This window comes from Pseudovirgaria hyperparasitica (genome assembly GCF_010093815.1).
Source record: "Pseudovirgaria hyperparasitica strain CBS 121739 unplaced genomic scaffold EJ05scaffold_12, whole genome shotgun sequence".
In the NCBI taxonomy this organism is placed as follows: Eukaryota; Fungi; Ascomycota; class Dothideomycetes; order Acrospermales; family Acrospermaceae; genus Pseudovirgaria; species Pseudovirgaria hyperparasitica.
This window is the reverse complement of record NW_022985560.1, coordinates 1,008,993-1,021,414: the sequence shown is the minus strand read 5'-3', so window position 1 is coordinate 1,021,414 and position 12,422 is coordinate 1,008,993. Positions and strand designations below refer to the sequence as shown.

General features: G+C 48.6%; 5 protein-coding genes across 5 annotated transcripts; 2 read left to right on the top strand and 3 right to left on the bottom strand.

Annotated features, from left to right (window-relative positions):
- Positions 1-409: 409 nt before the first annotated feature.
- Positions 410-2,206, top strand: EJ05DRAFT_91203 (uncharacterized protein). Its single transcript, XM_033750051.1, has one exon. It carries the CDS (start codon positions 750-752, stop codon positions 2,145-2,147), a length of 1,398 nt encoding a protein of 465 aa, XP_033598592.1. The 5' UTR covers positions 410-749; the 3' UTR covers positions 2,148-2,206.
- A 400-nt stretch (positions 2,207-2,606) lies between these two features.
- Positions 2,607-4,270, bottom strand: EJ05DRAFT_91232 (uncharacterized protein). Its single transcript, XM_033750052.1, has 3 exons — positions 4,141-4,270; positions 3,243-4,042; positions 2,607-3,125 (listed from the first exon to the last, which is right to left on the bottom strand). The coding sequence occupies exons 2-3, from the start codon at positions 3,919-3,921 to the stop codon at positions 2,791-2,793; spliced, it is 1,014 nt and encodes a 337-aa protein (XP_033598591.1). The 5' UTR covers positions 3,922-4,042; positions 4,141-4,270; the 3' UTR covers positions 2,607-2,790.
- A 1,028-nt stretch (positions 4,271-5,298) lies between these two features.
- EJ05DRAFT_518764 (uncharacterized protein) lies at positions 5,299-7,717 on the bottom strand. The gene is made up of 7 exons (XM_033748709.1): positions 7,302-7,717; positions 6,985-7,148; positions 6,681-6,805; positions 6,553-6,618; positions 6,178-6,357; positions 6,048-6,110; positions 5,299-5,830 (listed from the first exon to the last, which is right to left on the bottom strand). The coding sequence occupies exons 1-7, from the start codon at positions 7,431-7,433 to the stop codon at positions 5,694-5,696; spliced, it is 867 nt and encodes a 288-aa protein (XP_033598590.1). The 5' UTR covers positions 7,434-7,717; the 3' UTR covers positions 5,299-5,693.
- A 1,947-nt stretch (positions 7,718-9,664) lies between these two features.
- EJ05DRAFT_512687 (uncharacterized protein) lies at positions 9,665-10,378 on the bottom strand. Its single transcript, XM_033748361.1, has 2 exons — positions 10,240-10,378; positions 9,665-10,187 (listed from the first exon to the last, which is right to left on the bottom strand). Exons 1-2 carry the CDS (start codon positions 10,279-10,281, stop codon positions 9,786-9,788), a joined length of 444 nt encoding a protein of 147 aa, XP_033598589.1. The 5' UTR covers positions 10,282-10,378; the 3' UTR covers positions 9,665-9,785.
- A 1,459-nt stretch (positions 10,379-11,837) lies between these two features.
- Positions 11,838-12,213, top strand: EJ05DRAFT_502603 (uncharacterized protein; the record flags this gene model as incomplete). Its single annotated transcript, XM_033747286.1, has 2 exons — positions 11,838-11,921; positions 11,977-12,213. 2 exons carry the CDS (start codon positions 11,838-11,840, stop codon positions 12,211-12,213), a joined length of 321 nt encoding a protein of 106 aa, XP_033598588.1.
- Between the last annotated feature and the right edge of the window lie 209 nt (positions 12,214-12,422).

The window sequence follows — 12,422 nt, the reverse complement described above, 5'->3', positions numbered from 1 at the left end:
ATGATAGCATTTCGCAGTTTATCGCCGAGGCTGCATATATTTAAGATGAATGCCAATATGTTCCAAATGAATGACCCACGCCTCCGCAGACGTTGATCTCGGGCTGGCTAAATTTATGCCACGATATATCATGGTCGTACATCTTTGAGTCTGTTCTCGTTCTTATTTATGTCTGTCAAGTCTCGTCGTGATCTGGAGAGCTGTAGAGCCGATTGAGGGGATTCGGATATTCTTCGTAGGTACTTGCCATGCCGCGCCCTGGCTTGAAAAGCAGCAAACGATGTCGCATTACTTGGACAAGGACAGAGTCATGCGTACTTTCTAAGAGGTGTCATAACATCTAAAGCTCTCATAGTGAGATGAATGAACAACATCAAGATGTGGTGACTGATGCCGCTTGGTGTTGATTCGTCGTCGAAACAGAGGTTGACTTAGTGCCTGAGGCAGAGACGCTAAGATAAGTAAATAAGACGGGGCTCCTAGGTTGATCGGTATGTATCCATCACCATCTCGGCATTTGGTTGCTACATTCATTCTTGTCCTCGACTTCATCCTCATCCTTCTGTCGCTTATGGTCCACACTCCTACACTCTTCATCTACGAGGCTTCTTCAAATCCAGTTGTAAGCGCTGTTCAGCCTCATCAGCCAGCCTCGTGCGGTACGCGATAATTGCCATTGTCGATTCAGGGCACTACTTGCAACGCTTCAGACCGCGTCCGATACTACCGATACTAGAAGCTCTGACAGCATGGCTCGAATATATGACCTCCCAACTGAGACTCTGCTTGATATCTTCGACTATCTTGCATTGTCAACATTTCGATACGAATACATAGCTGCCTTACTGGTCTGCCGCCAGTGGTACCATGCTGGCCTACCAAATCTGTACCAGCATATCGCATTGGTGTCGAGGCTGGGCGATACATCACAACTACCGACTTTCTACAAGAAGAATAACGACCTTGATCTCGTAAAATCCATGACCTATCACGTTACCCAATCACACCTAATGGGATTTGCAATCAAACTTCCCAAGGCTTCCCATAGACTGACCCAAATGATCAGTCTTCCGCTTCGTATGCCAAACCTGACCAGTCTGTCTATCATTCATGTGGTACATGCTGGAAGCAAGACATACGCCTTTCCTGGTGCCGAGCTTTTTGGAGTCTTGAAGTTACTTCCTCTTTCTGTCACCTCTCTGGAGATAGACATATTAGACCGATACATGGACCCACATATGGACAATGGACCTAGCGAAGAGCATATTTGCACCGCTGTTAGCCCGTTACTACTGCGTTTACGGCACTTGAGATTGAGACCTGCTCGCTGCTGCCCTGGTCTCTTTGCTGCTTTCGATGGCTGCTCTACTCGGCCAATTTCACCACTCCAGACTCTTACACTGCGGACGGACTCCCGATTGACGGGGCACAGACGACCATATTATCCTCGGGTTTGCGCAAGAAATACCACGTATTCACAAACCGACGGCCAGGTCAATACTCCGGGCGCTGAATTGCCGATACCTCAAAACTTGGCTCGAGAAGCGCATCATCTATGGCAAGACGGTGCATTCCCTCATCTTCGTGCCGGCTATGTCATCGGTCATCAACCTACAAACAACGATGCCAATTCATTGCCACCCGCCACGCCGTTGTTGTTCACGGCCGGCACTACCTACGATGCCTACAAGATCTGGGATTTCGTGTCCAACAGGACGCAAACGTTACCAAACCGAGCGCGTGGCGGGTCTAGTGAGCTAGTCATGATACGAGCCTTGAACAATGTCGACTACTTTGGGAGTGAGGAGAGTATTGATAAAGCAATCGAGCCGTGCCCCTGGAAGCAAAACACGCTTGGTTGCCGTCAACTTTCGGAGCCACTCCTTGCATTGGACTCAGGTTTCGAAAGTCTCGGGATGGATACCAGTGGTCTTATGAACCGTGACACCGCAGTCGCTCGACACGACGTGAAGTGCGCACTATGGAACCGCGAAAGGCAAGTCGGCGCTTTTATGATGCAAGCTCGTCGTGTAGAAGGTCTTAACGACGACTTTTCGGTGTCAGAAGTCCTGCCTCGCGGATGGGCCGAGTACCAGGACAGGGACGACAGCAAATGGAGGATCCATTACGTCGGCACAGGCGATTGAATACCTCCTACTTCTTGATACTTGTCTTGATACATAAAGTTCAAATGTGCCACAGTTCAAACCCGCCCACGGCGTTGTGCCGTTGTCACAGCGAACTTGGCACTCGTGACGCCACTTTATCAATTGAACTCTCTTTCCGCCACGGCATCAAAGCTAGAGTTACATCCGCTTCCGCAACGCACTTCCTGTGTGTAGGTCGACCTTAGGCCTGCCATATGGCTGCTTCGGTCCCTGCCGATACCAATGCCATCTCGCATAGACCTTGTCCAAAGCATCTTCTGATTCACTGGGCAGCTTCAAAGTTTGTTCGACGCAATGTTTCGTGAATTGACCTTTCGCATACCGACTACTCTGCAACCCAACACGATCTCGACGCTCTGTCCGGACGTTCAGAATTCAATATCTTGGACTTGTGTATAGCGGATTGGACAATAACGTACTTGCGGAGGTTATGGTAACTGCTACCTGTATGGAACGCAGTTTCTCGTCCTACGATCCTACGAAGAGCCTATAGCTTCCATATGCCAATAGACAAATTTTCAACGTGTATATGCCCCAATACTGTCATTCCGCCATACCCATCAACACCCACATTGCCCCTCTGCTCCCTAATCCATCATCCATCGCCCAACGCAGCAACTTCCTAAGCACCCCAAACGCCCCCAACCACCCTCGCCACCTCCCGCGCAACCAACCCCTGAATGGCCATCGCGGGATGATAATCATTAAACCATAAACAACTCCGTCCATCTTCATTGAAACACGTCGCGTCCGGCGCGCCATATACCTCCGGATGATCGAGCGCCGTCGCGAATGCAGGCGTCGTGTTTACAACATACACGTGCGCGTCTGCATGTGTGGTGGCAAATTGGCGTGCTGCGGTGCTGAGCGTGCTATTGAAAGTTGCAATGACGCTGTCTTCGAGCGCGCGGCTTGGGGCGTCGGAGGTCCGCAGGACGAGGGGCGAGCGGGTAATTGCTACAGGTCGGGAGTGTCAGTACTTACGTTGGTGTGGTTGTGTATACACGGGCAGATGGATTAATCGAATAGAGAGATTGAAAAAAAATAGACGGAGAAAGGAGCGCGAATACTCACGCGGCACGCCCAGAAACACAAAGCGACGCGCACCAGCATCGTACAAGTCCGCTACGAGCTCGAAATAGCGTGCGATTATACGCTGCACCCGCGCCGTCTCGTCGTCCATCCACCAACTGTTCCCCACGTCATTGACGCCAATCCACACAGCGAACGTGCTCGCGCCCGCGGCGCGCCAGTCAACAAGGTGTGCGTTGTCCGTGAAGATGCGAACCTGGTCGCCAAGGCTAAGCACAGAAGGGGTATACGGGGCGACGAGGGCGGCGTCGACGGTCGCGCCGCCGGAGGCGAAGTTGTATGTTAGGACGAGGGAGGTGTTGTATCTGGTGGTGAGGTAGCCGAGCCAGTTTGGGCCGCCGGAGGTGGTCCAGCCAGGGAAGGAGGGGTTGCCTATGGGGTTTGAGCGGGAGGGCAAGGCGAGGGAGATGTTGAAGCCTGTTTGGGAATAGGAGTCGCCGAAGGTGAAGAGGTGGTGTGGTGAGGTTGGTGATTTGGGGGATGTGAGGGCGGTGCTGAGGGCGGCGAGGAGGAGGGTGCTGAGGGGGGTGAGGAGGAAGGCGAGCATGGCGTGGAGGAGTGTGTGAGTATCACGCGAGGGGTCGGTTTGGGTTGCGGAGCTCGATTGGGAAGAGGGTTTATGTATGCCATTGTTATGGCGGTGCGGGTGTTTAGTAGTCATGGATGATGTGGGTGGTATATAGCTATAGTGAATGGCCTATGGTGGATGGGTTTTACCACATGAGAGTTCGGAAGGCGAGGCCGTTAATCCTGGTTGTGCCGGTAGAGATGAAGGCTAGGGACTATGCATGTTAATATCCATCCGGGGTGTATATCCGGGAGCGAGGGAAGTGATGGCGACGGTGTATTCAGGGTTATGAAATTGAATAATAGTACGTACCTAGCTTTGAAGCAGAAGTGACGTTTCCATTCATAGTCCAAACAAATATCACATCCGTACCCCTTGTAGCGTGGCTGTTTGCCTTCTTGACACTGTCCGAAGATGAATTTATCATCAACTTTGATGAAAGAAGTCAGGTGGCCATGCTCGGTTGTCCAAAATATGTAGTATGGATTAGTATTAAGTATTCTTAGTTTGCATTTCCGCCAATCTAGTGGAGGGACCAGCATGCACGAGCCGATCCGATCCGCTTCGGCATGGATTCTTCCGGCCGTAGAGAAAGTCATTGCGACTTAGACCGCACTGTGAAAGTGTAATGGTACGCAGAGACTTTTAGTTTTCCATGTATACACTTTACATTGTGGCATGGATCCCCATGGCGAGTTCTTGCAGTATAGCTTCTGTGACTGGTTACTATGATTTAGTCTAGAAAGGAGAACCAAGTCTCTGTAAGGCATGCTATGCACAGCGACCTTTTTGGGAGTCTGCAATGGATGTTTCTGTCTTCGTCTATATGATGCCATATTTCGTGATGCCTCTTGGCCACGGATACGTATATGCGTTTCGTAACATCATATCTTCGTGCTTTGTCAATGCTCTGTTCTGAATTCAGATCCTGCCTTGATCCCAATCGTGCGCCTGTAATCGCTGAGTCGCGTTGGCAGGATGAGATTGACTTGATCGAATGCCTGAAGTGTGCTTAGAGACTCGAGCGGTTTCGAAAAGCCAGATGTAGGATGCGATCATATACAGCTGGATGTGCACGCGATGCTCGTAAGGGTGGTAGAAACTACAGCATGTGAACAGTCCTGAGTAGTTGATTGGCTTCCATCCCAGTCAAAGGGTAGTGCCAGAGTACGCGGGGGAGCGGCTGAAGCGCATCGCAGCTAAAGCCCGATTCCAACCGTAGGCAGGGAAGTTCTGTCGCAGGAGGTTTGAAGACTGTAAGATCAGAATATTTGCGGTTTTGGATGTGCACAGTAGAGTAGAGGATCAGTGCGATAGTGTGATGTTGTTGAAGCTTTAGTATCCAAGTCTCGTTCTCGTTGATAGCACGCTAACCGTGAAAACCTACTGCCAAGAATTCGTTCATTTGAGCCCACACACTTCATCTTTTCCCATTATCTTCGTCTTCTTCGTCCTCATCTACATCCTCAACTTTAGTTAACGCTACTCCATCATTCATTTCTTCATCCTCTCTCGTTAACGACAGTCTACGGATCCTTTGAGTATATCATGGTCCTAGCAGAACTGACCTTCGATTTATAGTCTCAACTCTTAAGTCTTCACTTTGCACGTCAAAGTAGGCCTAGCAGACAGCCTGAGCATGTCAATGCCGTGATTGGAATTGGCAGTATACATTTTATCTCATTCTCATTCTAGCTCTCGCTCTCTATTTTCTTCTTGCTCAGCTGTGGCAGTCTCAATTTATTCTTCCTATCTTCTTCTCTTTGCGTCACAACACAGCTACACTTTTAACTGCTAGAGCCTCCATCGTGAAACCACGAGAAAGAGCATGCAAACCCGAGTGTACTGCCAATCTGAGACTGCTATCATCTGAAAACTTGAACCACCCATATGATCAATACCAGGGCTGACAATGGACATGCAAATCTTTCGTCCCTGGACTGCCAAACGGTCCAGGTAGTCTTGACTAGCACTGCGTATTGACCCCTAGAGGCCTTGATATCTGTTCATGGTGTTAGCATGTCTCTCACCACATCTTCGAGATCGTATCCAAAAAGATTCCAGCATCAGAAATGGTTGTAGTTTTTTAGTTTTCATTGCGCACGATGATGACCAGAATCCACCCCTCAGAGGCTTTATGATGACAGTGTGCCACCTAGAACCATGCTGAAGGGCCTGAACTCCGTGCATTATCGACGCTAAACCTGTTCTTTTTATACCGGACGGTTCGTGGATTATGTCGCCTTCTGTGGTGCAATAAGGGTCAACAGAGCCACGCCTTCCTGTACCGGTACAGTGCTCATCATGGAGGGTATAATGCAAGGCAAAGGAGCATTTGAACAGTCTTACCAATGTCCAGATATACCATGGTATATCCCGCCTTCTGACCGCCCTCACTGGACATATCAGGTCGCAAGTCCTCCACCTCAGACAAACTACCCTCGGACCAAATGCTCTGGGTGCATTGCAAGAGAATGTACTCGACGGTTACCGACCGCATCCCACGGCAAGGAGTATCCTCGACGGTGCCTGCGCAACTCGTTAGCATCTTCTTCAATTTGAGTGTGATGTCTGTTGCCAAAAATATTGATATTTCAGAAGTGGTAAGCAGTGTAGAAGTTTTTATTCACAGTGCAGACGACAGTAGTCAGGAACCCTCCGTGCCCTATTGTCGCCGCTTCAAATGGTCTTTTCCCCCCTAGTATGAGCGTAGACCCGTCACACCTGCTACGCTTTCCATAACTCGGAGTGGTCCGAAGACATATTCCAACAGGTGCCACACATCAAATACTAAGGGAAGAGTTCATCATAACGGATGTTGTAAGGGAGTAGAGTTGACTGGAGACTCTTACCACAATGAGGTCCATCAAGCTGATTGATGACCCACCTTGGAACTTTTCTTGTCGTAGCTGCTACTACACTTCCCAAGCTCTTCGATGTATACTTCCTAGCGTTCGTCTCGCGTGAAAGCTCGATTCTGTTGACGAGGTTTTTTCTCGACTAAGCTTGTTACTGCTGAGCTTGCAATGAAGCAGGTACAGACGAATACTTGAAAGAGATGTGATTGCGTCACATGATGCCAAACTTTCATGACTTCGACGGTGTTCCATAAGCTTGTGATCAGGGCGATAGTAAGGTGAAGCGAAAGGTACATACCGGCCGCGAGAAGAGATTTTCTTGCTTACTCTCACCATTTCTCCCAGAGACACGAGAGTTCTTGTGGACTGTTGCCCATGCGGGTTTCGCATGGTAGCGATACAAGTCGCGGGTCCTGCTATCACGTCAGCTCCTATGGCAACTATAAGGACTTGGCCAATTACCTTCGAGGTAGAGTCATAGTAAGGTAAAGTGTACCTCAAGAATCGCTGGTGTCCATGACGACACGATGGTGACTCAAAGGCTCAGTCGATCGAACACTGTGGAAGTATTCAATGAGATAGTGACGAACAAACCGTTGGAGCTTCAGACGTTACCTTTGTAGGAGCTATGGCGTTGATGCACGCTCTGACGGCTTCTACAATACGTAGATTCGCCAGTGAGCTCTCGAAAGTAAGTCCTTGCTGTGATAGGGGGTGTGTGCCAATGGCACAAGTATCGCAAGCCATGTAAGCTCAGCTCACTTGACTGTAAGGTGAGGAAGGAATCATCAGCGTGAGAGAAAGTCGTGCCACAGGTCGTAGGTGTGTGGGAGAGATGGGCGGGTGTGTGGTCAGGTGAAATTGTTTGTTTTGCTGACAATCTCAATCCTGACCTGTGGGCTTGGCAGGGCGCTCGGTCATCTCGAACAACCACCCACACTCACTTTGTCGTGGAATATAAGTCCCTTTGCAAGTGCATTCTTCGCCCTTCGGGGCAGGCCCTTCGGGGTCTTGGACAATTTGAAACGATACAGAGAAGATTAGCACGGCCCCTGCACTAAGGATGACGTTCTTAATCAAAGAGATTACACATTTTTTTTGCCATTTTTTGGCACCGGTTCGACTCTGGGCTATGCTCCTCTTTTGCAATGATTTTATTTTCAGACACTGTAGGCGGGGAAAGGGGGGCATGGTATGGGCTACTATCAGCTGCCGCGCAGACGGTAGACTGTTCACAGGGACGCAGCCAGATCAACTTTTTGCCTCAGATCTGATGAGAGAAGGGAGATTGCGAACTGACTTTCTTCACGCCCATTTGAGATTCTGCCGCTTGATGCTCTACTTTGACACAATCATGATGATGGTCTTTCTCCTTGAACTTCCGCCCTGGACGCCCCAGAACAGTCTCGTGTCCCTCCACACACAACATCGGAACACCTCCATCTGCTGTCTCAATCCTCCTTTCCAATGGCCCACGGTAAAATCGAACCTTCGTTGCTGAATCACCCATCACACATCCAGCGCATACAAGATTTGTACTCCTCGCTGACCATCTGCCCTGCATCAGGACATGCACGACACACCTCTGTAGCCTTCTTCACCAGCTACTAGTAAGCAGCCCCATCCCTCCCTTTTTTCTCCCACGCTCTATTGCGTGCTGCTACTCCTTATTAGCGACTCGGGCAATCAAGAGATGAACAAGGTCGCTCATATACATATCTTCAAACCTCTCAGACACCAAGGCCACGCACTGTCGTGAAGAACGCAATGATGACTACAGACATAGCAGCTTCGATAAAATCACACTGGTGCTCAATGAACCGTTTAAAGTCCAGCATATAAGAAACTGAAAAATGTCGACAGGCTGGCGGAGTGCACGTCGTCGAAGCAAGCCGGCCGTAGCAATTTGGTGCCGGCTACCTGCTCGTGGTGGAGTATTTACAATGTGTTCAGCAAAGGGTGGAGATTGGTCGTAGCCAGGTGGCTGGATTAATGCTTCTCCTGATACACTCTGGCTAGAAATATAAGAACATAATGGGTATAGAGGAAGAGGACGACATGGTTTTGTAGGCTGCAGAAGAAGCTGTCATTGAAGATATGGACCTCGCCCGTGGGCGGCGGCCCTGCTATGCGGTTAGGAATGATACGGGCTATATGTAGCTGTGAATGAGTGCAAGAGAGGTAGTGCTGGACGGTTCCGACAGTACTGTTTGTGTATTTCTACGCAATACGAACCGACCAAGCTGGAAGAGACGACGGGCGCAGTTTGCGTCATTGACAAACAGGAATTGGTTTAACAAATCACATCGTATAGCTCCGTTCTGCGATTACCTTGGAGAAGATGACAGAAACCTTGCGGGTTCAGCGCTTGTCAGAGCACAAAAAGAGTGGTTGTGCTTCGATTCCAGCTTCATGCTCTCATGAGTTCGATACTATCCTCCCGAAATGACTTCAGGTCCGCATTTGTAACATGCTGGAATACGATTGAGATGAGTGCTGCTGTTTGTCATTGTACAACCCTTTTACAATGCTCCTAGGATTCTCGCGCACCTACCCAAACGCACCACTCGGTACCAGACATCTCACCTTACTCCTCGCGTTTTCGGCAGTACTTCCTGTTTCGACAGACGTACCTTATTAGCCTTCCTCATCAAAGCACCCTATGGTTAAAACACTTCTCATCGATACAAGTTGGCTACACAACGCGACATGGCTCGACTTAAGATCACACACGGCATACATGGCCTTGAAAGATGAATGTACTTCCAATCCTGGCTGCTCCTATTCGCAAGCAGCATTTTGGGAGCAGATCTAATTAGCGCTCCTATCACAGCAATCAAGAATGAGCCATCATATTGTGCGACAAGTCAAGGCACGCGACTCCTAGAATCCGAATCAGAATTGGTTGACCAAGACGAACTGAATGAATTCAGCGGGATATCAGAATAGTCGGATTGGTGCGAACTATGCGCTTTGCCGTCGCCATCTCAAGGTAGCTATATATCTACAGACTTTACGATCTTAATTCTAATGGTTGAGAAAACAGTTACCGGGAGCGCATCTCCAACACCCTCTCCACCACCTCAAAACAACCACAATCTACGCAAACGCCAAAACTGCCAACCTCCCTGTCAACGCGCCCAACACGACAGACCCAGCCGCAAAGATCCTAAACCTAGTCATGATGCGATTCGCCAAGCTCTGATACAACGAATGCACAACTCGCACCGCAACATAACCCCAGACACCCGCAAGCGTATACACACTGTCATCACGCACGAGCGCCAGTGCCAGCGTGACGGCATAGAACACCGTCGGCTGCTCGTGCAGGTGGTTGTAGTTGTTTGCGACGCGCCGGTACTCGATGGGCACTTTGGTGGCGAGCTCGGCGTCATTGATAGAGGGGTCCATGCTGATGTTGTATCTGCCGATTGCCTGGATGCGGGTGGTGTGCATCCAGATTTGCTGCACGAAGGTCCAGCCTGCGAGCGTGGCGAGAGGCTACGGGGGTGGGGTTAGTAGGGTGTGTGATGGGAAAAGGGAGGGGATGGACCTTGATGAGGGGGGATATGCTGTTATTGTTATTAGAGGCCATGGCTGCGGGAGGATTGGTAGAATCGGGGTGTTTCGTTGTGTGATCAGATACAGACTGGGACGAAGAGTAGCGCAGAGACAAAAGAGTGGAGTCAGTGTGATGAGATAGGATGTCTATATAAGCATCGGAATCAAAGTTTGGATGACCTCGGGCAGACGCGAGCTTGCCTAACTGCGTATAGTTTCCGTTTCCCCGCATACGCATAACATACTACCTGATCTGGAGCTATGAAGCTGGGGTTCCCCTTTGAAAATGATCCTGAACCATTACTGCAGCATTGTGTTCTGAATGTACTATGATTCTGAAGGCCATTCTCACTCAGGTCATTCATGTTGACAGAGCGAAATTTGCTGTCATCAAGCAAGACGATTAAGAGTACGAGCAATCTCCTTTTTATAAACCTGCATAGAGAAAGGCTTAAGTCTAATTTGTTGCATAGAAAATGTTTGACTACTTCGATGTACATCGTCTTCAAGTTTTGCGCGGTCTCTGTTGCGTTTCCCCTTTTTTATGTTGAACACAGAGATGACGTCATTGCACACTGTGATTGACCTGGGCACGAGCTCAGAAGTATCTGCCATCTCTGACAAGGTTACCATTAATATTGGGCCATTCCATGTTCTGTCATTAGGGCCTGCTCACTATTTTAAGATTGTAGCTAAGAGAATATGCTCAAAGATCATATATTCCTAAATCCATAACATGCTCGGATATATGGCATATATAGCACGCTGAGGAAAGATATATAGCAGGCTACGACATAATCGTCAGTCATACACAGAGGCAACTATAGAATGATCCTATTATTTAGAGCTGACCCTGTGTAGAGGAAGGTGCGATATTCATTAGGCGGCATGTGAAATGAACCTTTCTTGCCAGTAGTTGAACATCGTACACATGAGCTCGATGTGGAACATGACTAATGATATCTTGTCTAGTAGCCGATTCACCATTGTGTTTAAAGTTCACTTGCGAGCTTATATATCTTCATCTTATAAAATGCAAGTCAAGTTTCTGTGTCTTGTAGTACCGATACACCGGATACTATGAAGCTTCTTGCGTAATCGTGCTTAAAGACCTTGGTGAATACCTGTGAACCCTTGGTTAAATTCTGTTAACACGCTCGTTCTATGTTTCAACCTCATGATCTGACTCTATTTTTGGGGCATGCGCAACCATTCTTATTTCCCACAAGTAGTATATCGAACCCATTTTGTTGTGATGTAGACATATATAGCTTGTGTGGCAGTGATGCATCAATATACTTCTTCTACAACATTGTCCGAATACTTCGACGATCCCACCCGGGAAGACTGGAAAGCTGTCGTGAATCTAATATATGCATTGTGCATACTACGAGTAGCATCACTACATTCAATAACACGCACTCATATCGCGGCTGTGAAGGAACTTCTTACGGCACCAGACCTTTCACAAGGTATTCTTCGATTATGTGACTTGTTATTCGACTCACTTATTTAAACTACAAAGATTCGAGTTCTACCTCAATATGATACATGATCTCCAAGTCACACATATTCCCATCTGTCCACAAAATGAGCGACCCAACCAGCGCCTGGATACGTCTTTACCAGCAAGGAGGAGCCCCACTTGTATTATGTACCGGCTTGATCTCGTTCGTGAGTCTATTTGAAAGTCGCTACTAGCTTTTATTAACATTTCTAACGGCTTCAGGCTGTTGGGATCTTCGTCGGTCTTGCTGTTTGCAGCGAAGAGCCACCACCAGAGCCAAACAGTCTTAACTCAACTGTAGAGTGGGTCAAGTGTAAGCAGAGAGTTTCAGGGGTGCGACAGTCTGCAGACGCGCCCCCTCGACCGGACGGGGTTCCTAAAGGAGAACCGGACCACTTAGAGGGGTGGAGAAAGTTTGTCGAGATTTCAGAGCAACGGTCTTCCAGGCTCTTCGGATGAAAGGTAGAGCCGCGGCAATCTCAATTTAGTTCAATCATGTTCGTAGTGAGACACTTGCATTATTCTTCAGGCACATGTACACTAAGAGAATGAAATAGAGACAGTTTTATGAAAGCAACATTGTTCCGGTGCACTATTTGGAGAGCCGGAGGGACGATGGCTTGAGAAATATTGATCTGAAGCTCTGAGAACGAAGGAATGCATCCATG

Bases quoted from the DNA above. Each gene is read 5' to 3' on its own strand.
- EJ05DRAFT_91203 (XM_033750051.1), top strand. From the start codon at position 750: ATGGCTCGAATATATGACCTCCCAACTGAGACTCTGCTTGATATCTTC.
- EJ05DRAFT_91232 (XM_033750052.1), bottom strand. From the start codon at position 3,921: ATGACTACTAAACACCCGCACCGCCATAACAATGGCATACATAAACCC. The intron at 3,126-3,242 runs GTGAGTATTCGC...CCCGACCTGTAG, and splicing joins TGTGTTTCTGGGCGTGCCGC to CAATTACCCGCTCGCCCCTC.
- EJ05DRAFT_518764 (XM_033748709.1), bottom strand. From the start codon at position 7,433: ATGGCTTGCGATACTTGTGCCATTGGCACACACCCCCTATCACAGCAA. The intron at 6,806-6,984 runs GTATGTACCTTT...CCTCGTCAACAG, and splicing joins AAAATCTCTTCTCGCGGCCG to AATCGAGCTTTCACGCGAGA. The intron at 6,358-6,552 runs GTGTGACGGGTC...CGAGTTGCGCAG, and splicing joins AGTTATGGAAAGCGTAGCAG to GCACCGTCGAGGATACTCCT.
- EJ05DRAFT_512687 (XM_033748361.1), bottom strand. From the start codon at position 10,281: ATGGCCTCTAATAACAATAACAGCATATCCCCCCTCATCAAG. The intron at 10,188-10,239 runs GTCCATCCCCTC...CCACCCCCGTAG, and splicing joins GCATATCCCCCCTCATCAAG to CCTCTCGCCACGCTCGCAGG.